Source organism: Ovis aries, chromosome 3 (genome assembly GCF_016772045.2).
Source record: "Ovis aries strain OAR_USU_Benz2616 breed Rambouillet chromosome 3, ARS-UI_Ramb_v3.0, whole genome shotgun sequence".
NCBI classification, from domain to species: domain Eukaryota; kingdom Metazoa; phylum Chordata; class Mammalia; order Artiodactyla; family Bovidae; genus Ovis; species Ovis aries.
The window spans coordinates 201,979,156-202,005,718 of NC_056056.1; the positions used below are offsets into that span (position 1 = coordinate 201,979,156).

General features: G+C 45.0%; 1 protein-coding gene across 1 annotated transcript in view; it reads left to right on the forward strand.

Moving 5' to 3' along the window:
- GRIN2B (glutamate ionotropic receptor NMDA type subunit 2B) overlaps positions 1-25,816 on the forward strand; it is a 528,935-nt gene extending 503,119 nt beyond the window's left edge. The window contains exon 14 of the mRNA XM_027967851.3: positions 142-25,816. Coding sequence (XP_027823652.3) covers positions 142-2,037 — 1,896 coding nt within the window. The 3' untranslated portion in view covers positions 2,038-25,816. The remainder of the gene's footprint in view (positions 1-141) is intronic.
- Positions 25,817-26,563: the final 747 nt, after the last annotated feature.

The window sequence follows — 26,563 nt, forward strand, 5'->3', positions numbered from 1 at the left end:
TTTCTATGAGTCTATAAGACCACCTCTTTCATGTTTTCCTGGACTTGTCTCAACCATTTAGGCAGTTATCGGGGGTGGGGATCCACTTGAGAGTCCGTTCCAACCTCACGAGAGATCTAACCCATCTCATCCACTTTGCAGGGTATCTACAGCTGCATCCACGGCGTGGCCATTGAGGAGCGCCAATCCGTGATGAACTCCCCCACCGCCACCATGAACAACACGCACTCCAATATCCTGCGTCTGCTGCGCACGGCCAAGAACATGGCCAACCTGTCGGGTGTGAATGGCTCACCGCAGAGCGCCCTGGACTTCATCCGCCGCGAGTCGTCTGTCTATGACATCTCCGAGCACCGCCGCAGCTTCACGCACTCCGACTGCAAGTCCTACAATAACCCGCCCTGCGAGGAGAACCTGTTCAGCGACTACATCAGTGAGGTGGAAAGGACTTTCGGGAACCTGCAGCTCAAGGACAGCAACGTCTACCAGGACCACTACCACCACCACCACCGGCCCCACAGCATCGGCAGCGCCAGCTCCATAGATGGGCTCTATGACTGCGACAACCCGCCCTTCACCACGCAGCCCCGGGCCCTGGGCAAGAAGCCCCTGGACATTGGCCTTCCCTCGTCCAAGCACAGCCAGCTCGGCGACCTGTACGGCAAGTTCTCGTTCAAGAGTGACCGCTATGGCGGCCACGACGACCTGATCCGCTCCGACGTGTCAGACATCTCCACCCACACGGTCACCTATGGCAACATCGAGGGCAACGCGGCCAAGAGACGGAAGCAACAGTACAAGGACAGCCTGAAGAAGCGTCCGGCCTCAGCCAAGTCCCGCCGCGAGTTCGACGAGATAGAGCTGGCCTACCGCCGCCGGCCGCCCCGCTCCCCAGACCACAAGCGCTACTTTCGGGACAAGGACGGGCTGCGGGACTTCTACCTGGACCAGTTCCGTGCCAAGGAGACCTCGCCGCACTGGGAGCACGTGGACCTGACCGACCTCTACAAGGAGCGTGGCGAGGATTTCAAGCGTGACTCGGTGGGTGGTGGAGGGCCCTGTACCAACCGAGCTCATCATCTTAAGCACGGCACAGGCGACAAGCACGGCGGGGGGGTCGTCGGCGGGGTCCCGGCCCCCTGGGAGAAGAACCTGACCAACGTGGACTGGGAGGAGCGCCCTGGGGGCAACTTCTGCCGCAGCTGCCCATCCAAGCTGCACAACTACTCAACGACGACAGCAGCAACGGCGGTGGTGGCTGGCCAGAACTCGGGCAGGCCGGCCTGCATCCGCTGCGAGGCGTGCAAGAAGGCCGGCAACCTGTACGACATCAGCGAGGACAACTCGCTGCAGGAGTTGGATCAGCCGGCCGCCCCAGTGGCGGCCGTGACGTCCGCAGCGTCTAAGTACCCGCAGAGCCCTACCAACTCCAAGGCACAGAAGAAGCCCCGGAACAAGCTGCGGCGCCAACACTCCTACGACACGTTCGTGGACCTGCAGAAAGAAGAGGCCGCCCTGGCCCCACGCAGCGTGAGCCTCAAGGACAAGGGCCGCTTCCTGGACGGCAGCCCCTACGCGCACATGTTCGAGATGCCGGCAGGCGAGAGCGCTTTCAGTGGCAGCAACGATGGCAAGGCGGCGGCGCCAGCCGCGGGACATCACCACCACGGCAATCCCGGCGGCGGCGGTGGCTACATGCTCAGCAAGTCTCTCTACCCCGACCGGGTCACGCAGAACCCTTTCATCCCCACTTTCGGGGACGACCAGTGCTTGCTCCACGGCAGCAAATCCTACTTCTTCAGGCAGCCCACGGTGGCTGGGGCGCCGAAGGCCAGGCCGGACTTCCGGGCCCTTGTGAGCAACAAGCCGGTGGTCTCGGCCCTGCACGGGGCTGTGCCGGGCCGCTTCCAGAAAGACATCTGTATAGGGAACCAGTCCAACCCCTGTGTGCCTAACAACAAAAACCCCAGGGCTTTCAATGGCTCCAGCAATGGGCATGTGTATGAGAAACTGTCTAGTATTGAGTCTGATGTCTGAGTGAGGGAAGAGAGAGGCCGAAGGTGCGTCCGGGAGGGTCTGGCTGTGGGCGTGTGGCACGCATGTCACGGAGGGTGAACCGGGGGTAAGGGGGTGAACTTGGTTCCCATTTGCTCCTTTCTTGTCGTTTTCATTTATTTTTGAGATCCTGGAGTTCTGATTCCTTCTGAGGGTGAGCCTGGTGACCAGCACCATTTCTGCCTCCTTTCCAGCACCCTCTTCCTACTTCCTCCTCCTTCTCCTCTGTCCATCCTGTCCCCGTTCCCAGTTCCCGCGAGAGGATACGGTAGGCTGTTGTTCCCAGTTCCGGAGAGTGGATAAGTGGGCTGGCTCGGCTAGAGCCGAGAAGGCAGTGGCCACAGGGGATCTTGCTCCTGGCGTGGAAGGACTCTTTGCCACCCGGTTGGAGCGAAGCCAAGGAGAAGCAGGAGGAGGCCACGGGGAACGCAGGATACCTCTTGCTGAACTGATCTATATGTGTAGGTGAGGAAGCAAAAGCATCCCATAAGATCTATTAGCTGCGCACTGCCTGTGAATGAAAAGAGGCTTTTGCTAAATTCTTGTTGCTTAGATGGGTGTGTTTGGGGATCAGGTGCCAAGCAGAGGGTGGGAAGCCCTGTGTGTTTATATATAAGCCAAAAAAAAGTTTTCTCCAATTCCATGATGATGGTGAACTGGAGTGAAAAGTCATTGACAGATGATTAAAAGAACATTAGAGCAGTGTTTCGTGGCACATTAGAGACAAAGAAGGAGGGACTGCCTGTGCATGTGTGTCTGTATACACTTGCACACCTATTGTCTATACACACCTGTTGTCAGAGGCCTATTTGTGTAGAAGGCAACCTTGACCCCATAAAGCTGTTTCTTCAGTATCCCTAAGCAACAGGCTTTTTTTGGCTTGTATACAAACAAAGATGGTCCTATGTTATCTGAATTATGGCTCTGTCTCCCCCTTCACCCTTCCTGAATAAGGAGAATGGAAGTTCTTGACGAGAAGTTTCTGTGGCCTAGACAAAACATGTGGGTGAACATTCCTACAAGAGCAACATATACAAAAATAATTCTTTCATGGTTGCCAGGACTTTCAACTAGTCTTGGCCAAGAACTTTCCAGGAAGGCTAAAAGGAAATAGAAGCAGCCAGGATTCTTTTGCACATAACCGAGGGCAGAATAGTGGGCAAAGCTCATTTGAGCTTTTGAGACCCTCAGCTGGCTATTTTGCGGGAAAGAGCTAAAGGAACGCTTTGAAGGGCAAGGGGCATCGTTTATGATAGGATAAGTGAGAGGGGGGATGTTTTCAATGCTTTGATCCCTTCTTACTTAACCTGGAGCTAGGTGAGCAGGCTTGTTACCCCCTGAATTGGCCATAAGTGATATGGAACAGACAGTGCAGAGCTTTGAGCTTGCTCCTCAAGTACAGCTCAGGAGACAGGAGAGGAAAGGGAAGAGATTTGAAAGAGGGGACGGGAGACGGAGAGGGACTCCCCTGCTACCTCGTTGGGTCTGGCTCCCAGAGAATGTGACATTGAGCCCAGTGTGGACACTCTGTAGAAGCCCCTCCTCCTTCCTGCAGCACCTCCTTCATCTCCCAGGTCGTACTATACAAGAATAAAAAAGTATGTGTGTGTGTTTTATACATATAAAACTCCAGGGATGAGGGTACTGGCAGACAGGAAGCCCCCTTCACTCAAAGTTGAAAACTTGAGAAGGGAAACGACTACTTGTCACTGCCAGTCCCGAAACTTGGGGTAGACGTGTTCCAGGGCTCAGTTCCACTCTTCTGCCAACCTCCCCTCTCCCCAGGTGGCAGCCAAAAAGCCGGGTCAGTTTAGAAGCTTGGCCACAGGATCTCCATGTTACACACAGGACATATAAACCAGAAAGGTGCTCATCCTCCTCTGAAGGAAGCTGCCATGTCTCTTGGAGAAATCCCATCCACCCCGACTCACCTCCCTTCCTCACCTCCCCACCCCGTCCTTGACTGCGACCTCCGCCCTCCTTGATTTTTACCTCAGTGTCTTTCATTTTCAAGCCAACTGAAGGCCTTGTAAAGCTTTGTTTTCTTTCAAAAATGAACCTGGGGGCAAGGGGCTGAACCTCTCACAGATTTGGAGAGAGGAGCACGGAGTGCTTTACCTTAGATTCAAGGAAAGACTCGGAGCGAGAGGACAGAGGGCGTGAGTGTCTCCAGGAGGAGGAAGGCGAAGGGCCATCAAACATTCTTCACCCTGACTCGATCCCAGGTCAGGGGCTCCTCCCTCACTCTTCCTCTTACCTCACCCCTTTCAAATAAAAAACCAAACCAACCATAGCGAACAGCAATCTAGAACAAAGGGGGCTCTGTTGTCTCCCGCTGGTGATAGAAATCAAGATGGTGTTTATTTCATATGTAAATATTTTGTTTTCTAATTCATTTTGTATAGATAAAGTGTTCTCTCTCGTGAGTATTCAGGGTGTTGGCTGGAGGGAGCGGGGTGGGGATGGGAATGAAGGGGGAAGTGTTTTTGTTAAGGGGTTTCATTTTCTGTTGCGGGGGGCAGTTTTGTACGGCTTTGGCTGCAGGGTGTCTGAGGTGAGAACAGTGAGCGGAAATGGAGGCCACAGTGGTGACGAAGCTGGGGAAGGGCTGTGGGTCCTTGCCGCCCACCTCGCCAGTCTTCTCACTGGCCTGTGAGAGGTAGTCATAGACGGTGGGTGTGACTGGGCTTGGCTTGGGTCCAATTTGGCTTCAGGCAAACCCCAGGCCCAGCTTCTGTCTTCCAGGTGGCCCACAGATCACCAGCATCCGTGCCAGGTCAAGCTGGTGGCGCCATATTTCTCCTGTGGGCACCTAAGGTAGGAAAGATTCCCCAAAGGGCTTAAACCAGAACTGAGATCAAATCAGTCTCTCCTTGATGTGGCTAAGAGATTTCAGGAAGCTCCATCTTGGGAAATCTCCCCGCAGCTCAGTTTTTTCTCCCTAGTACCTGGGCTCCAGCCTTCTTCCTGCCCACTTCCTTCCTCCTGAGAAATCACCACCACAGGCACACCTGGAAAATTCCCATGAAGTCTCCTTCCTGGAAATACGTGTTATCTGGTTATGGGAGAGTAACTCTGGATCTGTGTCTTACAAATTTGCATGCTTTCCCGGAAGATTACCAGATCTGCTCCAAATTCAGTGGCCAGGAGATTCTCTTAGAAAGGTTACAAACTTGGTTTTAGAGGTGGAAGGGTGAGTCTGGGAAGGGTGGTGCCTGTAGTGACTTTATATCTGCCTTGTCCTCACTTCCGCCATCAAGAAAGTGCTGTTTGTCTCAAGCCAGGTGTTCAGAACCTGACCTGGGGTTGACCAGACAAATAGAATTTCTTTCACTGGATTGTTGTCTCTGTGAAGGGTGGCAGCCTTCTCTCTCTTTGTACCGCAGGATGAAATTTCCAAATCCATTTTACTGGGATATTACATTTCTGTCCAATCGTCCCATCATCAAAAACTGTTGGCTGGTTAATTTCATTTCTCTAAAACCCTCTTTGGCCCCAGTTGGCCACTTCTCTTCAACTGGATGTTTGAATTGAGCCCAAATAAGATATTCACAGCCTGCCCAAGAAATCTTACAGAAAGGAAGGCTGAGCAATGCCAAGTTCTAGATGTTACTTCCTTTCAAATCCATGAGGATGAATTCCGCTGTCAGCCCCATCTCTTCCACAGATGGGTCTGGACCAGGACTCAATCTATCCAAACTGTGAGATTCCACAGACACCCTCAAGAGGGCTAATGGTTCCAAGTTTCTTCAGAATCCGTGATTTCTATCTCTCGTGTCCTCCATCATTCCCTTCCACTGTGGAAGTGAGTTGGTAGGTGTTGTCCTGTATCCCTCCTCTCGGTGGCCATGCTGAAATTTCAGCGTTTCTACCGACTTCAGATAATCTGACCCTAGAATTTGCCTGAATTAAGAGTGTGCACACCCTTCAGAGTGACGCATGTACAGTGGATCTTGTAATTTCAAAAAATGTCACTGTGTATCTTCAGCCAGAATGTGGGAAACATCCTTGATGTGGGTTTCCCCTGTACTGGCCACAGCCATGTTGTATTGAGGGAGAGAAAAATTCCCAAATGATTCCATTAAATGTTGGTGGTGTCAGTAGTGCCAAAACGCATGTGTAATGTGATACAAATAGGAGTCGTCTAGAAAATTAAGGGAATATCACCCGCCCAGTCTTCCGTGGCCATCAGAGAGTCTCCCATGGGTGAATTCTCTGCATGGGAGGTGAAGACACTGTGTTGCCAAAACGCAGCGTGCTGGTCACCTGCACATCTCATTTAAGAACTAGGGTTTCTTTATTTTTGTTTTTAATTTAATTTGTTTGTTCTTTGCTTATTTCAGGATTTAGGCACAAAATAACCAGATTGTTTGGGCAATAGCCTTTGGAAAAAAGCTATTCCAGAACTCACTTTATTCTTTTAATTTCCATCTCTTAAAAAAAAAAAAAAAAAGCCCTGTCTGTTTGACACTCTGTGTGTGTCTGGTGTGTTAAGAATGATTCAGATGTGTGCATAAATGATGCAACTGCAGTGCTACTGATGAATGTATTAGGGATTTCTAGGTATGTGGCCATACCTTCTATGCTGTCTGAACCCAAAGCCATATAAGAAATGTGTGCTCAGTAGGTTGCCAAATACTGGTTGAGCGTGTAATTCTTTGCTTGAGTGTCAACTCCTCCTTGTCTAAGGAACTCTGTGGATGAGAAGCAGCTCAGGGTAGGCAGTTACACTGGAATGGGTCTGGCCTTACAAATGGCATATGGCCCATGGTGTGACTTCAGGGGTCCTGAGAAGACCTTTCCTTTGTATTCCTCAGCCTCACTCCAACTACTGTCTTCCCACGCAGAGTTATCCCTTTAGCCCTGAGCTGCTCATCTGGGCATTTAAGTGAAAGTCATCCCAGGAAGGGTGCCATATTAAGCCATATTAGACATTTAGATATTGAAACACCTAGCTTACATTAGGGTTCTCATTTCCTTTCCTGGGAATAAAGTGATGGTAGAGGAAAGAGGGAGAAGGTAAAGAATGCTGAGAGTTACAGAGTAGGGAGGAAAGAGAGAGATTCCAGAGTGTAAAGACGTATAAACCATCTCATCTTTCTCTCGCTTTTATTTAAGGCTCATGTGACACAAAAATAAGACTCCCAGTTGGGAATCATTTCCAATAAGCTGTCACACGAGTGTGCAGTTTATAAATTCCTAACATTGTAACGGGTAGGACAGGCCAAGGGCTTTGACTCCTTCTGTAGGCAGTGGAAGACTGATGTTTCTCCTCTATTACAGGTTACTGAGTAGACAGCTGGAAAGACCAAATTACAATAGCAAAAAGTTACTGTCTGTCCCAGTTCAATTAATTTTCCCATGTAACTGGGTGGTTCTGGGTTTTCCACTTTCTACCTTCACAGAGGGATGATCCCAACACACACTAACTGATAAGGAGTTCCAGGACAAGGTATAGTTTAACCAGTGGGCAGTTCTTTTTTAGACCTACCAGGTGTTTCGGACATCACTAAAATGTAGATTCATCAGTCTGAGAACTTCTAATAATATTCTAGGTCTAGGGTTTCATTCTTGTTTGGAGGTTCCAGTATTATGTAAAATCCCAGGATGTCTGCATATATCCCCCCTCCAGCCCATTCCAACCACATTGACTTAATCACCCAGGGGCCCAATGGGTACTATGACCTATGTGCTCTCCTGACAAAGAATATTCCCAAGAACCTTAAATGAAAAGCAGTGCTCTTTCCATGCCTTGGAGAGATTAGTTTGGGGCCTCTAATTTACAATGCTGAAGCCAGGAAAGAGAATTTTGCCCAAAGGGTGATAGATTAGGCTAGCAGTCCTGAGCATAAGTGGGCAGACTTAGGAGTCATCCATGTTTATCTGCCAGTCTGTCTATTTGCATCTATCTTTGAGCTCATCACAGTGAGTTTCTGGTTCTGTTCTGTGCTTTACAATAGAATTGCTGGTGTGGTTATGAGGGTGAAGACTCCTGATGAGAACTGAAGGTAGAAAGCAGAGCAAACGAGTAGAATTCCCCAGAGCCTTGGGACTCGTGTGTAGAATTTGTGCTTTGGCAAAAGTGAAAGAAAGGGAGCTCACTGCGAGGATTAAGGGTACAATTAAAAAGCACAACACCAAGTCCATTACAAATCCGTTACTTAAAAGATCTGGTCTCTGCAGTTTAAACCTGAACTCTCTTTTTTTTTTGTAATTATTTTAGTATTGTGGTTTACAGGGTAGAGCAGATTCCAATACTACACAGGAGAAAAAAAAAAATAAAAATTCTGGTTAAATGTGTTAGTGCAATTAAACCAGTGTCTACTGAATGCCTATTATGCCCCTGGGCTGGTGCTGTGCAGAATATAAGAGAGTTTAAAATGGAGTATATTATACTCACATGTAATATGTGAACACAAAAGCGTACAGTATTTGAATGTGTGCACTATGTATGTATAAATAGGTGTGCATAAATGGGTAGATTTATACTTGCAAGGTTAATTTTTTCTGGCTTCAAGGTATGAGTCAAATATATTGTGCGTTATGTTATCTTAAAAACGCTGCAGAGATCCAGCTCTCCCAGAATGGCCGTGCCCAAATCCTTTCAGAATTATTCTGCCTCCCAGTGCTTAAACTCTGAAGATTTCCTCTCTGCCCACTACCTAGCCTTTTCTATAATCCTGTCTGCCTTTCTTTGCGGTCCCTCGGTTGTTCTGGTCCATAAACCCCTCTGATTTCACTTACTTCTCTCCTTGGTCTCACCCTGCGTTCACCCATATCAACAACACCCTCCCCAGCAATGTCTCTTCCTCTCACCTTCTCACCACACCTACTTTATTTTTGACTCTGCATCCCATTCTCCCAACATCCACTCCATCTCCAAAACAGAAGGTCAAAATCTATGCCAGAGTGCGCAGCTCGGATCCATTTAATTGCACCTAACCCCTACCCAGCTCAGACATCTTTTTTTATTTTCCAATCTTGACTCCCCATCACATCTTCCAAGGGTTTGTTAAATTTGTTTTTATGTTCATTTTCACCTCATCTCTTCCTACTGTATTACTAACAAAATGTACCAGATTTTACACATTTCTCAAATGATCTCTCCTGTCCACCTTTAAATTTCTCCTGTGCTTCATTCGTCTTTACCATCCTCCCTCCCAACGTGGTGCCCCTCTTCCCGGTACTGCTGCTCACCCTTTGATCTCTTCTGTGGCACCCCAGCCAATAGCAATTTTTTCTGTTGCATCTTTAATCTTTTTCACACACCTGCCTACAACCGTCTCTAAAAACAATCAATCCTACCATCATCTCCAAAAGCAAATCCTGCAACAGTCTCTAAAACCAAAACTCTTGTCAATACAGTTAGATCCTTGAATTCCTATCCTATCTCCAATTCTTTCACTTATAAGCTTCTCAAAAGGGTCATCTTTCTTTCTTCATTTCCTCCCTTAATGCTGGTGATTTAACTTTAAAATCGGGCTTCATCCTGTCACTCCACTTAAACTACTGTGGCAACCTTCCAGTGAATGTCTTAGACTTCTTGTTATAAAATCTAATAATTTTTTGTTTGTTTGTTTTATTTCTGCTCCTCAGTCTGATGAATACTACCCTAAATTTACTGCTGGGTAGCACCACATTCTGTAGAGTCTTTTTTTTTTTTTTTTCATTTTTATTTATTTAATTGAAGGATAATTGCTTTACAGAATTTTGTTGTTTTCTGTCAAACCTCCACATGAATCAGCCAAAGGTATACATATATCCCCTCCATCTTGAACCTCCTTCCCATCTCCCTCCCCATCCCACCCCTGTAGGTTGAGTTTCCTGAGACATACAGCACATTCACCTCAGCTATCTATTTTACATATGGTAATGTAAGTTTCCATGTTACTCTCTCCATACATCTCCCCTCTCCCCATGTCCATAAATCTGTTCTCTATGCCTGTTTCTCCATTGCTGCCCTGCAAATAAATTCTTCAGTACCATCTTTCTAGATCCCGTATATATGCGTTAGTGTGTGATATTTATCTTTGCCTTTCTGACTTCCACACTCTGTATAATAGGCTCTAGGTTCATCCACCTCATTAGAACTGACTCAAATGTGTTCCTTTTTATGGCTAATATTCCATTGTGTATATGCGCCACAACTTCTTTATCCATGCATCTGTCGATGGACATCTAGGTTGCTTCCATGTTCTAGCTATTATAAATAGTAGCAGCACGTTCTGATTTTGATCCTAGCCCTCTGGCCCTCTCTGTGTGTTCCCTTACTGATTCCTGCTCTTAGTCCTGTCCCATCAGCATCGACTTGCTGGGATGTTCTGAGCTTGACCCTCTTCTCCTTTCCTCTATGCTTCTATGGCAATCTTTCTGCTTTCCACAACTTCAACAACTCTCTGGATGAGGATGAAGTCTAAATATTCCCTTCTAGACCTGACTTTTTGCTTCAGCTTAATGCACAAATTTCCAGCCATGTCTTTAAATGTGAAGGGATTCATAGTATGGGAAGGTCACCTCTGACCTTATGGCCCCCCTGTTCGTTTAGCTTCTGAGCCACAGTCATCTTTCCCACCACCTTGTTGGTGGTCTAGTGAGCAGTCTATCCTATTCTTTCCGGTCAGTGTCATTGCTGTTTGACTCCCTGAACAAACTCTTAGAGCTGGTATTGTCTTTTCACTCAAGCTGCTCTGGTGACCAATCATGTTCCCTTCTCCTGACCAGCCTTCTCGATAATTTTCATTTTGCCGTAGAGCATGAGTTATTTTTCTGTGGGAGGCATCTTCTGCCACTGTGTGCTAATTTAAAGCATCCTTTAGAGAACCAAACTCAAATACATTACAGGCAGTGACAAGTCTGTTCTTCAAAAAAATGAACAAATTTCATTCTTCACTGAGACAGGAGGGGCTGGAGGAATTATTATGGGCAAGATGGGGCAGAATGAGACAACTTGGGAGGCACCCTAATGAAAATTAAAATGTAAGTCTGGGGGAGAAGTGTTCATCTCAAAGGCCTCGTTAAGTCTAGATGGTCCTATTTCAGGGAATGGGGATAGTTTAATGTTTAAGAACAAAATCCAGCTCATTCTGTTATGACACTTTTTTTAAAACCAGTGAAAGAAAGTCTGATAATAGCTGGTGGAAGGGTCGAGAGGTGCCATCCTTGTGAAAAAGGACATTAATGAATCTCTCTTGGTCAAGTGGAATGGAGAGACTTCCAGGGAACTCAATATATCCAGAACATCCATGAGGTGTTCATGTCAATTTTTTTTTTTTGGCCTACAAATACTTAAGAGAAGTGGAGGAAAGTTAGCGTAGGAGGAAGGGAAAGCATGGAGGCCTCCAATGGAGCATGGTTTTGTCCAGTGCCAGGAACTGCACCTGAGTCTCTTAGGCCCCTCCTGTTGGTTACTGGTATTGATGGTAGCTTTGGAGACTCAAAGCTGATGACCTTCTAGGTGTCTGTTCCTTTGATCCTTCCCAGGGCATGAAAATTCAAACTTGGACCTTGTTTCCTGGGTATAATTAGAGTAACGATGGAATCATACTTCTCATTTTCCCTCTCCGCTTGTAATCTGAGATGCAGCAGGTTCAGAAGCACTTTCTGAAGCAGCTTCCTGCCCATGTGTAGCCTGGAAGTTGTTTGATCCAAAGCCAGAAATACCAGGGAAGGTAACAGCTATACAGGGAGGTGCCAGGGAAGTGAGAACCCCATCACAGCAGCCTTCAGCTGTAACCATGCCCCTCCCGAGGAGGGAGAAACCTGGGCACCACCAAATGTGTGCCGTCCTGGATGTCCGCAGGGAGTCAAGGCACGCAGGCCAGCCCTAAGCCCAACCCGAGGCAGAGACGGGGTAAGAGGGAGCCTAAGTCCCACACTGTGGCTCCATCCCCTTCTTTGTGTTTAGATGCATAGTCTCCGAGATCTACCAGGAGCAGAGCATCATGGGATGCGGTCCCAGGACTCTGAGTGCACTGGGCCGCCAGCTGATCTCAGATAAGAATATTTCCTGTTTCTAGGGGGGAGATTTTTTAATTTTTTGAAAGACTAAAACATGCCTGCCTGAAACCTCAGTCTTCTACAGAGTCCTCTTTGTAGTTAACTCCCAATGTCATCATCATGTTTTCATTGTCTTTGATCATTTTCTTTCGAAATCAAGGGCTATTCGAATGTTCCCTTCGGCTGTGAGGTAGAAGCATCTGAAAATCAGAGGCTCAGCCTTGCCTCCTCTGTCTGAGCTGTGCTCTTTGTTGCTTATAAATTGCTTCCACAGATTCCCCCCAACAGCACGACAACACGTAATTTGGTCTCTCTGTCATGCTTGTGCACCTCCCCAACACACATCACAAACATACATGCACAGGCTCACTCTCCCAACAATCAGACCTCACAATGCCAACGTCACTCACATTATCGGGAAGCAGGGGTGCATCTTTGGTAGATGAAAGTGTTCATTTGGAACTCAATGGGTATATTACAGCCTGTGATTTCTCTGGGCTCTTCCTAGCCTGTGGATGGCTGTTACCTCAAGGTCTGACAGCATGTCTAGGCTTTATGTGAAGGGAGCATTTCTTCCTAAGAGAACAACGTTTTTGCCCTGCTGCCAGTCCCTGTTGAACCCTGTGGAATCCGTGTGGTCCTCTGATGTCTCATTAGTGCTTAGTGCTAAGAGGATGGAGATGCAGAAGCCATTCTCTGCAAGGACAGACAGGCTTGCTGCTTAGATAAATACCTCTCCACATGTGCCCGCATCTCCTCTTTGACAACAACATGAGCGGGGGTGGTGAGGTCTGCCTTCAGTGGGGACGGAAATGGCAAACATAACTTGGGAGATTCAATAATCTTTCTTCTCCCAGGGTTGAGAGCCGGGAAAATATCAAGACTTCATGTCAGCAGGAAGCAAAGAGGCCAGAGAAGCATCCAGACAGAACTCTTATTGCGAAAAACATAAAATGGCAAAAAAAAAAAAAAAAAAACCTTTATTTCACTCGGATGCAATTGGAAGACAGCCAGGGCACTTACAGCCATGTTTTCCCTTGCTCACATGTCCTCTTACATTCTTGTTCTCAGTTCAAGGATCTCAAGGTGCTCTATATTCTAACTTAACCCTCAGAACAGCCACACCCATGCACACATACAGTGTTAGAATGAGACTCTGAGAGAGCACAGGGCTGTCACGTGTGCTTGGTATTCATGTTTTCAAACCAGAGCCCAGCAAACCTAGTACAGTCAGCCCCACAGCATCTGAATGATGAAGGACCACACTTGCTGCATATCATGTGTACTTAGGATCCCAGAAAAGAGAACAGCTTTATTACGAGACTCCTCCTGGGCACTGGCAGTGACCAGGGCAAGTGCATTGGTTGTTTCTTGGTAGCAGGTGCAAGAAATGGGGCACATAGAAATTTGAGGATTCATTGCTTGAACATTCTTAGCTTAATTCCCGTGTGAAATGGCCCTGAGCTATGGCAGTTTCTAGCCTGACCGTGCTCCCCCTCCCTGGAGAAGGATGCGGTTCCCAGGGTCACCAACTGTTCAATTACACCTCTACCATAACCTTCCCTCTGAATGGCTTCCTTTGGCATGGGAATACGATTGTCTTTTAATTTTATAGATGAGAAAGCTGAAGCACAACAAAATGTTATGCTTAGTTAAAACTAAGGTTATATAGGAAATTCTTGGAAGAACCGCAACTTGTCTGAATTTCTAACTCTCAGCCTAGGTCACAGAGTAATGTTGCCTGAATTGTCCACCACACCCTATGTTCAGCATCTAATGGAAGAAAAAAAATCTTCATACCATACACACACACACACACACACATTTGAGTCTACAGAGATCAGGAAAAAGCTAAGGAAAAAACTTCAGAAGGAGGAATGAGTAGAAAAGTTTCTGTAATGAAGATGAGTTGAAGGCTAAATCACAAAAATGTTTTTGAATTTTGTGGAGTGACACATTGTGAATAATTTTTTATCCTTAAAAAAATTTTTATGTAGCATGAAACCCACTCAAATAAAAAGGTCAAGAAAAACTGAGACAGAATTTCTTCCAGAGTATTCCATGGGGACAGGAAGCCATGACACTCTGAAGGTGTCAGCAGATTTAATCAGCTGACAGTGAAGAGGGCAACCCCAAGACAGAGCCTTTTAGCCTCTTCTGGGTAACTCAGTCAAGTTCAAACACAGCAAACTTGAGGCTAATTTGAAGGCAGAAGTTAGTGCTGGAAGCTAAGTAGAAACATAAGGAAGTTCACATATACGATGAATTTCATAAGGAAAGAGTTATTCCCCATAATAATTATTGCTGCCTAAAGCCAGGAAGAAGGGTGGCATGGATGTTGCAAAGACTAATAAAGGTCTCCTGAGAATTCTTGTGAAGCCTTCATTTTGCCCCAGGATTATAATGGTAAAATCTTTAAGCAAACAAGGGCCAGGGAGTCCTGCAACCATCCTCTTTTGCAATCCACCGGCCCACTGATGAATGGTTCAAGCTCAGGAAGTAATCATCAGTCTTTCCAAAGAGAACAGTCTTTAGGTTGTGCCACAGAACAGATGTTGGTTCACACACAGAGCATTCGGCTTATACCAAGAGCCATGAAAGAGCTCTTAAGTGTCCTAGTTCAATGTAGAAAGTTGTTTGTTTGTTTCATTTCATCAGTCCAGCCTGCCCCAAAGGAAAGACAGGAGAAGAAGTAGGACGTTGGAAAAGTAATAGCTGGCTGGGGCAGTGGGGAGAGGGTGGGGGAGGAGTTCTGTACATCAATTACACAGTGTGGTCATTCCTCAAAGCCTGGTTCAGGACTCTGAGAGAGAATATGGGCAGAGAGAAGAGGTGAGTTTAATTCCTATGTACAAGGATGATTAGAGGAAGACACTAGAGCCCTCCTTAAGCTCAAAGTTTAGAATCAAGCCAATTACAAATATCCTTTCTCTCCTGTCTGTCTCCTGATATGCTGCCTGAAATCATGATGGTATCACAGGAAGCTAAGAGAGAGAGACAGGGGTTCCATCTTGAGTCCCTGGGAGCGTCATCCTTCACAGGAGTGATGTTACAGATACTGGGTCCTGATGCTCCTTCATGAGGAGTAGCAGAGCCAACGGCTGATCATTCAGAGCATCTTTCATGCCTGGGATGACTATTCCCTGCTAGACTCAGCTCTCTTCATTGGAGGCAGAGAGGGGAATAAAAGGATTCCTGGGGACCCTCAGATCGAGAAACAACAGAGAATTATTTAGTCAAAACTACAGAGATGTTGTGCTTAGTATTAAAGATTATGGTAGCAATGAAAAAGCCAACCCTTCAGCAAAGCTGCCAAAAAGATAGCTCATAGAAATAGATAGGAAACATTATAACAGCAGAAATTTACAAAGAAAATCCACATCTGCACGGGACTGGAGTTGCTGAGCCAAGAGGATATGTACCTTCTCATTTGGAGTAGGTTTGAGTGGGCCTGGGTGCTAGGTGTCCCATGGAGAAGCAGCAGAGAGGAGAGTCCATTTCAGAGTCCAGGTATTTCCTGGGGCACCAGACTCCTTGTGAGTTTAAACACCTTCTCACTGAGACTTAGGGTAGGATGTAAGTTCCTCTGGGAGCATGGTTTCAATTTCTTCTCAAGATAGGGTTGCCCATTTGGTCAGCTCACATGTCTCCTTGGCCTCTTGCTTTCTGCAGCTGACTTGAAAGAATTATCTACATGATAGTTCAGGTAATTGGGTAAAGCCTGATGAGTGAAAAGATGAATAAGATCAAGCACAGAACTGTGATCTTCTGGGGCTGTGTTCATCCTTTTCTGGTTTCCTTTTTTTTCATTTTTCATTTGCTTTGGCATATTGCGGGGAAATCTACTTGATCATCACTGAGCAAATATCCTTCTGGCAGAGTTTGGTGGGAAAATTCACAGAGAATGAGTAGAATCAGCGTATTTCCTTTAATCCCAACTGTCTGTGGGATCTTCTTCTCTTCTCCAGAGCCATCTCTTCTTTGGGGCATTTGCTCTCTTCCTTTTCTGGCACTATGATGCCAAAATCAATTTCAGTGGTTGGCGCAGATCAAGAAGAATGGTGACTGTAATAGGAAATAGACCAAAATACCCATGTTTTTAGCCATTGCAAGCTGGTTTTTCTCATTGAACCCTTCCAATTTCTTACATGGAAACTATTCCAACTCTTCCTCACCTCTCAGCCTTCTTGGTGGTTCTCCTGGTCCTCTTCATGAATTTGGATCCCCCTCCTTAAGGAGCGATCTATTCCTTAGCCTGCATCATTATCTAAACTCTTAGATTGTTCAAAGAAACTCTTAGTAATTTCTCATGGTTTTTTCCTCATTATTTTTTTTTAAACTTGGGAGATGGAGAAGCTTTAAAAGGAGAACGATAAGCAAAGAAGTGTCTTATTGCCAGATGTCTCAACTCAAGGTCAAGTGCTGGGAAAGTGTGTGCCTGTCCCAAGGACAACCTCAGGTTCACCTAGTAGAGAAGGGCTACCCTGGTTGCTCACAAGATAAAGACTCTGCTTGCAATGAGGGAGACCCAGGTTTGATCCCTGGTTTGAGAAGATCCCCTGGAGAAGGGAATGGCAACCCACTCCAGTATTCTTGCCTGGAGAATCCCATGGACAGAGGAGCCTGGCGGGCTACAGTCCATTGGGTCGCAGAGTCTGAAATGACTGAGCGGCTTTCACTTTCACTTTTTTTTTTCCCCCCCACCAAATGGAGCGGAGATGTGCTGTAGAATATCAGGCATCCTCTGTGAGGATGTGCACCAAGGCTTTGATCAAGGGCACAGAAGCATTTCATGGTTGTCATGGGTATCATCTCTCTTTTTTATTATCTCAAAGCACAAGCCCGTGTGACAGGGCATGCTTGCATTCCAGTCTGAATCTTCCAGCGATATGACACTCTCCACAGCTATCCTTGGCCCAGAGGCCACAGACTCTAAATATCACACCCAGTGAGCTGTTGTACATTATATTTTTTTAATCATTAACATTATCTCTCTATTGGAATGAAAGACAGAAGGTGAACTAGGAACCAGACACAGTGACAAGTAAATTAAAAAAAATCTTTCTTCCAAAAAATGCTCTTTGCTGAGCATTTGAAAAAATCCAAAAGCAATGAGGTGAAATCAGGGTAGAATGGTCTGGGGAGAAGAGATGGTGACACAGATGCTCTGGTTTATTCTATAAGATTTGTTTGCTGTTCCCTATGAGCTGAGGCAGCAGGAGAAGCTGTGCAGATATTGATTGTTCAGAAAAAAATGGGGACATTGACCTTAGAAAGAGACATAGGTTTCCTTCCAGGTAGACATGGGTAAACATACATCTTAACTCTTCCAAATGGGTCTACAAACCCTTAGGGTGGCTCCTCTCAAACGATTTCCATTCTCCAGTCAAAACTGTTCTGAGTGGAACAGTGCGAGCCGCATCATGGTTACGTTGACTTAAATTGGGAAGGCAAAGGGTGCTGGGGAGAATGAAATATATCAGGGGAATAGAGTTAGCTGAAGCTTTTCAATTTTGGAATGATTGTGGATCACAAACTTAGGTTACCTCTGAGAAAGAAAATCTTTTAAATAAAATTATATCTTCCCATCCCCAGTGAAAACACCAGGTTTCTAACCAGATTACTATTTTCTTCAGGAAGGAAATTGGTAGATTTGATTACAAATAGGCTTTTTTTTTTTTTTAACAGATCGATTTAATCCTGAGTCTTACACATATTAACATAGAATTTACTGACTCAGACATGATCTTCTAAGCTATAAAATAGTATTGAAAGGCAGTAGATCTGTGTGTTCTGAGCAAACCAGAAATGCTGAAAAAATGTTAAATAATCCTCCCAAATATTGAGTCTCTATAAATTCTACCAGACCCCCAAGGAATTTAAGAGTTATGCAACCAAAAGAGAGATTTTTAAGACTCAAGGTGATTTTTTTTCTAAATTATTGAAAAACACAGTAAGCCCAAGGACAATTCTTAAATCAGAAAAGCTCATAGAAAGTGAGCTCTACCCTTGTCATTTAGAAATCTGTTAAAGTTTAGAGTTGATAACCAGATTTTTGTTTTTGACTGAAACTCTTGTTTTGGGGAGACTTGGCCTGCAGTGTAGGAGCATGTTTTGGAGAGATGGTTTATTGGTGTGTTGATATTTACTGATACTTAAGAACGTGAGGTCTGTGACCTCCTGAAGCTTACATATTGATGAGAGGAAACAGGCAAGAAATCAATAAATGTATTTCATGTCAGACACTTCAATGCACCATGGAGAAAAAAATGAAGCAGATTGAGTAGGGGGTTGGGGATGATAGGGTGGGTGTGGTCTTGCTACTTCGTATAGGTTGGAAAGGAAAAGTTTCCATAAAAATGTGACAGTTGAGCAAAGGCTTAAAAGGAAACAAGGCAGTGAGCCTTGGAGTTTTCTAGATGACAGGGTTTTCAGCCAAAGAGAAAGCAAAGCCCCTGAAGTTGAACATACTTGAGGAACTTGAACATACTTGAGGAACATACTTGAAGAACATACTTCCTCGGGTGTGCTGGACATATTTGAGAAAGAGCCAGGAGGCCCATGAGTGAGGAGGAGAGTATGGCAGACGAGGTCAGACAGTTGGCATTGACCTACGGGTAGGGAACTTACAGGCCATTATCGTAAGGGTTTTCACCAAGAGCAAGATGAGAAGTCACTGGAAGGTTCTGAGTAGAGAGTGATACGAGTTGGCTTCCGTTTCAAATGCAGCTTTGTGACCGCTGTGTTGGGAGTACCCTGTGAGAGAGAGTGGGCATTGGGAGAAGCAGCAGGACCACTTGCAAGGCTGGTACCTCCATCTAGGTAAGAAATGTAGTGGCTTGGGCCATGGTGTTAGTGAGGGAGGTGAGAAGTGATTGGATTCCAGAAATATTCTGAGGGGTTTGTCGAGGCCCTAGATGTTGAGTGAAACAAAGAAAAGGTTCAAGAATGAGCCTAGAATTTTTGGCCTCATCTACTGGAAGTTTGGAGTCACCATTAATGAGATGAGAATCTTGGGGTTTAAGTAGGCTGGGAAAGAGATCCTTCATCTAAGTGAGGTTCTGATATCTATCAGATGTCCAAATGGAAATGTTGATGAGGCTGTTGGATACTTGAACCTGGAATTTGAGGAAGAGGTGGTGCCTGAAGATATAAATTTGGAATTCAGAGGCATCCAGATTGTGTTTGAATCCATGGTACTAGATCTAGGCATCAGGACAGATCTCGGAATACAGGTCTAGTGAGTGCAGGTCTAGGAGTGAGTACTTCCCTGGTGGCTCAGACAGTAAAGAAGCTGCCTGCAGTGCGAGAGACCCACACTGGGTCCCTGGGTTGGAAAGATCCCCTGGAGAAGGGAATGGCTACCCACTCCAGTGTTCTTGCCTGGAGAATCCCATGGACAGAGAAGCCTGGAGGGCTAGTCCCTGGGGTCGCAAAGAGTCGGATATAACTGAAGCAACTTAGCACGCAAGTTCAATGAGGGCAGCACAAAACACAGGGTTGAGGGCAACTGCAAAATGGTAATGATGCTTTGCCCTGGAATCAAAACCAGGTGAGAGAAAAGTGAGCCTTTGTAAGGAACTGGAAATAATGAAGTGTAGTAGGGGGAGAGGACTGAGATGCAGGCTGGGGTCACCGAATGATTGAGCCAGCTTCCAGAAAGAGTAATCTGGAAGGTGGAAGCTGGTCAGAATGTGTGATGCTTCAGACTGCAGTTTTACGGAGGTTGGAGTTACTGGTTGGGGGTCTGGTATGGGATGGGGGCTGCTGTTATGTAGAGGAAAAGATTATTGAAGGAGTAGAGGCCAGGGAACCGAGTGGCATTCTGGTGCCTCTTCTTCAATCCTGAAGGATTTGTGTGTGTGTTGTTTTTTGTTGCTGTTTTTAATGTTCACTAAAAACCCCATTGCCATCTGTGGTAGGCCACGTCTATTTTTATAGATGTCAGCAAATGTGATCGTGGCTTGAGGCCGCACTTTGACTGTTTGCCCTAGAATGAACACATTTTCCCAGTAAATCTTGTCCTTTCTATTTTCAAGGTTCCCAACAAAGTCAGTTTCCTTGGGGGAAATCGTAATTCTTTGTTCACCTTTCTCTTCATTTATCTTTAGAAAAAGTCAAAGTGAAAAGGATTAGAAAGCAGCTTTGCTTCTGCCCAGTTCTGCTCAATGAAAGTTTTCTCTCACGGTTCGTTTTTATTTAGTATTTTCTTTTGTGACAGGAACATAAGGAAATGATGCAAAGTCTAAAAACCCTGGGTGAGAGATTTGAAAGATCAGGAGTGGGTTAGGAAGAAAAGGGCTTTTGAGTGGGGCTGCATGAAAAAGGGACAAGTGAGGGCTTTTAAGAAGGGCTGAAAAAAATCAGAAATTTGGCCAAGGGAGGCAAAAGGAAAAAGTCCACTTGCATCGGCATTTAAAGATTTAGCAAGAGCAACCTGGAGTCTGTCCCTAGGAATGTGCCTCTGACACAGATGGTGTGCTCTTTCTATTGTATATCCTGTGCCCTTAAAGAAAAAAAAAAAAAACTTTCATAATCTGAAAAACAGATAGAAGCTGTTCAACCATTTCTGGTGCACTAGTTCTCCAAACCGTCACAGAACCTTGGGCAAGGCATGAATTTCATCATATCACAGCTACCACTGATTCAGCCTCTCTGTCCCCCAGTGAAGGGACCCCTGAGCTTAGTCATGCCCTGCCTGGCATCTTCCCCCAAAGATTCAACTGTGTTCACCCTGGCTTGTCTGATGCCACGTCTTGAGTTCTTGTATTAGGGGGATATTGTGACCAACTCAAGGGGGTACATCGTGCTTTATGCACTGAAGACTAAGAGGACCTTGTATAGGAAGGAAGAAGGAAGCAAGGGAAGAAAGCCAGGGACGGGGTTGTCACACTCTGTTTGCTTTCTGACACCTGGGAATGGAACCTTCCAAAGGTGAGCAGAAAACAACGTGGTTTCTAGTGCCTGGGTCTCAGATTTTTCCCTAGTTCAGGTTGCCTCCCACACCTGATTCAGCAGGTGCACCTGTTTGTTCAGGGCATTTGCAGGAGTGCCAGCAAGGGGCAAATCTTAGTAGGAGCTTGGTTACCCAATGACCATCCAGCATTAATATTTCTGAGTAGCTGGAAACTTTGAGGGAGTTAGACGGCATGTTACAATGGAGATCAGAAAGGGATGAGATGGAGCAGTGAGCCCTTGTCCCTAAGGGCACCTCTTCCTCTACTTGACAGAAGCCGGTGCTCCAGCGCCATCTTCATCACACTGAGCCACAATGACGCGCATGCGTGTGAGTGCCTGTGAGTCTGTGCGCGCATATGTGTGTGAGCATGGGGGTGAGGGGGGATGATGGAAACCACAAACCACAAATTCACCGCATGATTGGGTTGCAAAACTCAGAGCCGCAGCCCTCCAGAGGCTCCATGGCAGAAGGGACACGTTTCTAGCTTTCCTGGTGTGGTACCCTCCCCAGGGAAAACACAGAGGATTCAGGTTCACCTTGACTCTGTGAGGCCCAGCCTCCCTCCCTGGGGTGGGCTCTCCTTCCTCTTGACTCTCAGATCCCCAGCCCATTCACCTCCGAGTTCTCTTTTTTGTTTGTTTTGTTTTCGTTTTCTGTAAATATATATTTCTTATTTTGGACGTGCAGGGGTCAATTGAGATTCTGGAGTGGGGGGAGGGGGCGGATGACTGGGTCTTTTTATTTTTTTCCTTTCTCTCTTGGATTTTGGTGTTTGAACTTGAAAAAAAATAATTACAAGTATATATATAAGCAAATGACTTACCTTTAAAAAAACAAAATAAGTTGATTTCATTCTTTTAATTTATCTTGTTTCTCATTGGGGTTGGGTGGGGGTGGGGGGTCTTTTGGGTGGAGGGCTTTTTTGTGAGCTGTATAGATTTCCAGTTTGGACTTGTTCAAAATGATGCAGGAACAAAAATTAAAATGAATTTAAAAAAGACACAACATAAAAACAAGAAAAACTTTGTGATGTATAAAAGCTGTAAATAGTCAAAGATTCTTTCTCTTTTCTAATGGCAAATTATTTCTGTCACTTTATATTCAAAAAATAAAGAAACCTACCACAAATTATCAGGGTAAAAAAATCAGAATCAGTGTTTTTTTGTTGTTGTTGTTCCTTTTGGTCTCTGTGCTTTCTTTACTGTGGCTTGAAAAAGCTTGTTATAATAAGATCCTGTTCAGAAAAAATTCCTTTCCTAAACAGTTTTTCATGGTCAGTGGTAGATTGGACTGGTGAGTCCAGTTAAGTTAGGTGTCTGTTTCTGCTAGCTGATGCTGAAATTGTTGGTAATACTGAAAATTATGTTGGTAAGGGGTTGGGAAGAGGCTAAATAATTATGATCTTAAAGCAACTTTTTAGTTTCCATAACATTCTTTCCTTACTACACAATAACTGTCTTCCACTTTTTTCTTTTCAGCATGGAAAATTTTAAACATATTCAAAAGTAGAAAGAATGGTATAATAAACCTCCATATAGCCATTATCCAGCTTCAGTAATTATCAAATTATGCCAGTCTGATTTCAACCATATCCATATTTCCCCTTCTATATTATTTCAAAGCAAATTCCATAATGACATAATTTAATCTGTAAACATTTTACTACAGATCTCTAAAAATCAAAGCCTCTATTTTAGAGTAATCGCAATACCATTGTGACATAAAAAAAAATAAGCAATAATTCCTTGATAACATATCTAGTTACTGTTCAAATTTCTTGTCTCAAATATAATACTGTTTTACAATTCAGGCTTTTTTCTTATCATAAGCCAAATAAAGTCCACACAATTGGTTGCTCTTTCTCAAATTTCTTTTGAATCTGTAGTTTCACCTCTCAGCTTATTTTTTGAAATCTATTTGTTAAAGACATGGAATCTTTTATCCTGAAGACATTCCGACAGTTGGATTTTGCTGGTGGCATCCCCAGGGGCATGACGGACATATTCCTCTGTCGTCTGCATTTTCTTTCAATTGTTAACTTTCTTACTCTTTTTTCTTTTTTAAGGTTTATTTATTTATTCATGGCTGCGCTGGGTCTTCGTTGCTGCCCACGGAGCCTTCTTCAGTTGTGGCAAGCAGGGGCTGCTCTTCACTGCAGTACAAGGGTCTCTCATTACAATAGTTTCTCTTGCTATGGATGGAGCACAGGCTGTAGGCCTGTGGGCTTCAGTAGCTACGGCTCACAGTCTCAGTAGGTATGGCACACAGGCTTACTTGTCCCTCGGCATGTGGGTTCCTGCTGGACCAGGGACTGAACCCTTGCCTTCTGCACTGGCAGGTGGATTCTTTACCACTGAGCCACCAGGAAGCCCTCTTTCTTACTCTTTAGTGCATTTCTCTTCCGTTGCTCAGAAATATCAGGAAAGTGAACCAACCTGCATTTTGACCAGTGTGCAGTGCATTTCAAAGAATTAGCTACTCAGATAGATCTTCCAGATGGTTGGCAGTTGGGTGGATCTAGTCACAGTGTGACCAGGCTCCTCTCACAGTCAAGACAAGAAACAGTGCTCGGTCTGGCTCTTCAACCAGTCCTTCTGAGCTATTACATTTGCCTGCATGGTCTTTTTCTTCCTCCTCTAGTCCCAGTTCTGTCTTCGATTGTATATGTAAGGATACTGGGTGATTTCCTTTACTATACCTTGATTTCTAAATTATTCAAATTAAATGGTTTTTCTGATGATAAGAGAAATACATTCAGCTTTTCAAATGAAAATCATAAAGCACATTCCAGCATCACTTTATGAAGAGCCATGTGCTCCTACTATAATCCTAGTGCTGAAAAGTACTATAGTGAGAACAGTTACTAAAACCCTATCTTATGACGTGGGGGCCTCAGCAAGTTAACACATGTGGCAAAGTCTTGACTAGAAGTCAGCATTTCTGGTCCTTGGTTCTGAGCATCTTTCAGCCCAGATAACAACCTTCCCCCCTCCTCTAACACAGGTTACCTGGAGCAGTGGTCCTCAATTCTGGTTGCATAGTGGAGTCATCTAGGGTGGTTTTAAAACACTGATGCTTGGACTCCCCTGGTGGTCCAATGGTTAAGACTCCATGCTTCCATCACAGGGGACTCAGGTTCGATCCCTGGCCAGGGAACTAAGATGCCTCATGGTGTGGCAAAAAAAAAAGAAAAAAGAGTATGGGAATAAAATACTGATGCTTGAGTCTCATCCCCCAAAGATTCTTGTTCAATTATTCTGGGGTGCTGCCTGAACATCAGGCATTTAGAACTTCCCTGGGTGATTTTAATATGCAGCAGAGTATGGGGAGGAGAGAAGGTCTCATATTTACCCCTAATTCAACTCTGTGCTGTAGCTGCTGCCTGTTCCCATTCTCAAGCTCACTACAGACCACCTCACCACTCATGGCACATGGCACAGATGACCACCTTCTGGAACTCCTAGACCTGTTTTCTCCTCTCTCAGAGCTGCAGAATGAACCTAGGGAAGGCTCAGCTTACTCTTACAATCCAGTTCTTTGATTTTGCCTACCAACACAATCCACAGCCAGATAGAGATAGACTGAAAAGTTTGTCTACCCACAGGAAATTCAACAGAGACATTTTAAATCCATGCACACACATTAAATACTATTCCCAAAACAAACACTATGACATCTAGAAAAATGGTAATTAATGAACCTATTTGCAGGGCAAGAATAGAGATTCAGACATAGAGAATGTACTTGTGGACACAGTGGAAGAAGGAGAGGGTGGAACAAATTCAGAAAGTAGCATTAAAACAGATATGTTACTATGCGTAAAATAGATAGCTAGTGAGAAGCTGCTGCACAGGGAGCTCAGCCCAGTGCTCTGTGATGATTTAGAGGGGTGGCATGGTGGTGGGGTGGGAGGGAAGCTCGAGTGTGAAGGGGTATATGCATACCTAGATAGCAGATTAAAAAGCAGAGACATTACTTTGCCAACAAAGGTCCGTCTAGTCAAGGCTATGGTTTTTCCAGTGGTCATGTGTGGATGTGAGAGTTGGACTGTCAAGAAAGCTGAGCGCCAAAGAATTGATGCTTTTGAACTGTGGTGTTGGAGAAGACTCTTGAGAGTCCCTTGGACTGCAAGGAGATCCAACCAGTCCACTCTAAGGGAGATCGGTCCTGGGTGTTCATTGGAAGGACTGATGCTAAGGCTGAAACTCCAATACTTTGGCCACCTCATGCGAAGAGTTGACTCACTGGAAAAGACTCTGATGCTGGGAGGGTTAGGGGCAGGAGGAGAAGGGGACGACTGAGGATGAGATGGTTGGATGGCATCACTGACTCAATGGACATAAGTTTGAGTAAACTCCGGGAGTTGGTGATGGACAGGGAGGCCTGGCGTGCTGCAATTCATGGGGTCGCAAAGAGTTGGACACGACTGAGTGACTGAACTGGACTGAACTGAACAGCTGGTTCACATTGTTGTATGGTAGTAAAACAATTATCTCCAATTAAAAATAAATTTAAAAAAATTAAAATGACTATTCCCATGATCACAAGAAGAAAACCAAAAAGTGATACCTAGTCTAGGAAGTTGTTTTACTGGATGTCTCATTGTTGCTGGATTTATTCCAAAATTTGGAATGATCAATGATCTTCTAAGGACCAAATGCCTCTAGATAGTATCTGCTCTTGGGCTTTGTAAAATCCCTGTCAGTTACCATTACTTGTCTCACCTTAGTAGGTAATTAAGTGTACCACACTCTCCTTCTTCCATGCCATCTGCCCTCGACACACACACGTACGCAAGTCCGATCTACTAACTGAAGTCCAGTCTACTAACTGTTGCAACATACTCAACAAGTTGTACTGGCTCTACGAAAATAGCATTTCTTATTTCAAGTCAAAGCGGTGACAGTGTTTGGTTTTCCCTCCTGTTCTCTGTGCACCAAGATTCCTCCAATGACTAATAAAATGGTACACTATATGACCTTCTACAATGTTTAAGTATACATACCCACAATAACTTTAAATATCAAGTTTTTTTCCTTTCTATGCTGCTTCCTTTTGAGATTAAATTTAATATTTGGACAGATCCTTCTTTATTCCCAGTGCATATGGCAGTGTGAGTTTTGTCCTATCTAGAAAACCTCCTGGACATCAGAAGAGAAGGTATTTTTTCCTTTAGTTAGACCTAAAAAAAACCACAGCGTTTATGTGCACCTGTTCTGTTCCAGGCCCTTTATTCACCAGCTTATGTAATCCTCTTGGAACTTCACTAGTGGTCCAGTGGCTAAGATGCCGTGCTCCCAATGCAACGGGCCTAGGTTTGGTCCCTGGTCAGGGAACTAGATCCCACGGCCAAAACTAGGAGTTCACATATCACACAACTAAGACCTGGTGTAGTCAAATAAATAAATAAAAATAAATATTTTTAAAATGTATTTTTAAAAAGTATGTAATCCTCTTAGTAAGTCCGGTTTCACAAATGTTACTATTGAGGTTCAGAGAGATTTATCAGCTTGCCTAAAGGCACACAGCTATCATGGATAAAGAAGACAATTT